The sequence below is a fragment of the Bremia lactucae genome, linkage group LG18 (genome assembly GCF_004359215.1).
Source record: "Bremia lactucae strain SF5 linkage group LG18, whole genome shotgun sequence".
NCBI lineage: Eukaryota > Oomycota > Peronosporomycetes > Peronosporales > Peronosporaceae > Bremia > Bremia lactucae.
In genome coordinates, this window is record NC_090627.1 from 523,758 (window position 1) to 526,960 (window position 3,203).

General features: G+C 44.7%; 1 protein-coding gene across 1 annotated transcript; it reads left to right on the forward strand.

Moving 5' to 3' along the window:
- Nucleotides 1-2,496: 2,496 nt before the first annotated feature.
- On the forward strand, nucleotides 2,497-3,154 carry CCR75_003996 (uncharacterized protein; the record flags this gene model as incomplete). Its single annotated transcript, XM_067962087.1, is given in 2 exon segments — nucleotides 2,497-3,084; nucleotides 3,101-3,154. The coding sequence occupies 2 exon segments, from the start codon at nucleotides 2,497-2,499 to the stop codon at nucleotides 3,152-3,154; spliced, it is 642 nt and encodes a 213-aa protein (XP_067819832.1).
- Between the last annotated feature and the right edge of the window lie 49 nt (nucleotides 3,155-3,203).

Below are 3,203 nucleotides of genomic sequence, written 5' to 3' on the forward strand. Positions count from 1 at the left end.
AAAGGTCGGTTTTGGTCAGCAATCGCCAATCCTGGCGATTGCTGACCAAAACCGACCTTTACATGTGGTCTGTGACGCCAGCGATTTTGCAATCGGCTGTGCGTTTATGCAATATGACACATACGGCGCAGAGCGCGTCGTCTGTTATCAATCGCGTCAGCTTCAACCAGCTGAGCGCAACTATCTAGTGCATGACAAGGAACTTCTTGCCATGAAATATGCTCTGGCTAAGTTTAGGGTCAATCTCTTGTGAGATAGATTGTTCATTGTATATACGGACCATGCGTCTTTACGCGCGGCCGTGACAGCTCACATCTCTTACAAGCAATGGCGAGAGGGTTGTCTTTCTTCGCGTAGTATAACTTCTCTGTGAAGTATGAACCTGGACGAGTTAACGTCGTCGATGATGCCTTTTCGTGCCAATCCGATTTTGAGCCGGCTGCGCAAGGGAACAGTAAGCATTAGGCCACTGTTGCAATGATAAGTGTTCCGTCGTCAACATTCATCGAGGACGTTAGACAAGCTTATCAAGAAGTTTATGCTCTTGCAGAATTGATGGATTATCTTAAAAAACCACCCCATCAACCCTTTTAAGGATAGTCGAAATTGTATAGATCACAACAAATCGATACAGAACACGCAATGGTTTGTTGTATTACGCAGCCGTTGCTGGCGACACACCTCGTGTAATGATCCCGACCCATACTGATTTGCGTTTACGCATCATCTATGAGTGCCATGATGCACCAATAAGTGGTCCCTGTGGACGTGAGAAGACTTATCTTACGATAAGTCGCGACTATTGCTAGCCACACGAGTATGATTTCGCCCGCAAGTAGATACGTGCTTGTGACGTTTGTTACCGGGTGAAGTCCAACGCTTCATCCCGTGCTTTGTTACAACCACTTCCTGTTTCGGCAGAGTGATGGCAGTCTATATCAATGATTTTCGTCTTCGAATCTCAGACGACGAACAAAGGAACAACGGTATTCTTGTAGATGCTGACCGTTTCAGCAACGGTACATCTTGCTGCAGTACCGGAGTCGATCAAAGTCAAAGGATGTGCTCGTGCCTTTGTTGACACGATATTTCGACTTCATGGATTACCCGCGAACTGGTCTCAGATCGAAACCTGATTCACGGCAAACAGTGTTCAGATCACTTGGAACACAGTGGAAAATGTCAACTTCTGATCATCCTGAAACAGATGGTCCAGATGTTCAGACGGAGCGCGCAAACCGTATTCTCGAAGAGATACTTTGCGGATACGTCCAATCCTTTAAGAGTTGGAGCGAGTTCTTGCCGATGGTAGAATTTGCCGTCGACAATTCAGTGCATGCTTCTACAATTCATACACTGGTTTTTGTGAATGGCTTACGCCCACCTACGTATACCCGCCTTTGGAGCATGACTCTTACTAAAGGGGTGAGGGACTCACTCGGGCAAAGAGTCTTCTAGCTCTTGATCATCACGCATAAGCACTAAGGTCAATGCGAAGGATGCCAATGTTGATTTATTTAATATTGAAGTGGACAAACTCAGTAATAACTATAATGCTATTACTGACTTTGATAACGATGCTAAGAAACTCAGCATCCAATTCAATAGTATTAATGGGAATGATAATGCTCTGAATAATGAAGAGATTGATATACTTCGCAGTGCGAGCCGGTAGCACTGAAAACAAAAAAATAAAACCGAGTCAGCAGGTTGACGAGCCAAAAACCATTGTCTGAACAGGATGACGTATACATAGCATCGGTATATAATGCCGAAGATGCTATATACCATTTGTCTAACAATTCTGAACGTTGCTAGTTCAAACGCGGTGGTGGTGATGGTGGTGGTGGTGGGGGGGGAATTGCCTCCCTGTATTCGGCAATGAATCCGTACGTTCCCGATATTATTTTATATTTATGAGATGGAATAGAAAATCCTTATTTACGGTTATTAATAATCATTTAATAGATTACCCAACTCCCGTTAATTTAAACTATTTTTACGGTTTTGGTTCATTAGCCGGCGATTGCAGAAATGCAATCGCTGTCAAAAACTAGGACACAACGCTCATGAGTGCAGTGCTCCACGCCCACCTGCGAGTAATGTCACTATCGGAGGCGCACGAATGTAGGCGGATATTGAAGGTATAGACCGTACCAACTGGTTCCAGTCCTGATATTGAAAGCCGCAAAAATTAATTCACTTAAAAAATTGGCGACAAAGACCCCGTTACGAATCGACTCTAATTCCAATACTTTGTGCAAAAAAGCCCTTTTTCTTGGACTTAAAATTGATAACAAATGAAGCTGAGAACGCAAATTTTGCTTTGAGCGTTTGAACAATAGGTATAACATTTCTCTTAACTAATATATCCGAAACAGTACCCTTCCTTCAATTTTGGTGAGATTATAGAACCGTCATTGTTACAAAAGGGCACTTTTATAAAAAAATAGCGCATTACTTAATGTCCTCAATATATCCAGTAGTATCTAAAAAATGAATTCATCAATTATCCATTTCGTGTCGCGACAAGGCTTCAGCACCATGAGCACATGCGCTGCCACGACGCACACAGGCCGCTGTACGTCCCCCGCAATTGCCGCAAGTGGCCACTGTTCGCATCATGCTCGTCTCGCTCGCGTCATGGCTCTCGTCCCAAAATCCAAACCACCAACACTCGTAACATCGTCCTCGAGCGTCTCGTCCGTAGACATTCCGTTGTCTTCCCCCACACCTTCGCCGTCATCATTAGATCCGCCGTCTTTTAACAGTACTCCGTCCCGACAGCATCGTTTTGAGTTATTACCAGGGGAAACCGAACAACACGCGATTACATGTGCCTTTATCTTCCCCGACGCTTTGTCGCTCCCTCAGATCCCCGGAACGCTCTACATCACGTCATTCCGACTTCGTTTTGAACCCCAGAGCTCTTCTCTCCGTGGCAATGGTAACTTTCATCGATTACTCGACACAGCATTGATAGGGTTACCCCGCGCCGCTGTAGCCAAGCTCTCGTACCCTCCTACAACCGTCGCGACACCTCGATCTCTAAATGGCTACACAACGACAACCCCAACACGAATTGTATTAAAATTCAAAGACTTACAATCCTGGACTCTCGGAGGCGACGTCACGCGATTACTTCCAGTATTAAATCGATATGTTTTTATTAAATCTCCGATGCATTTATTTGCTTTTACAGG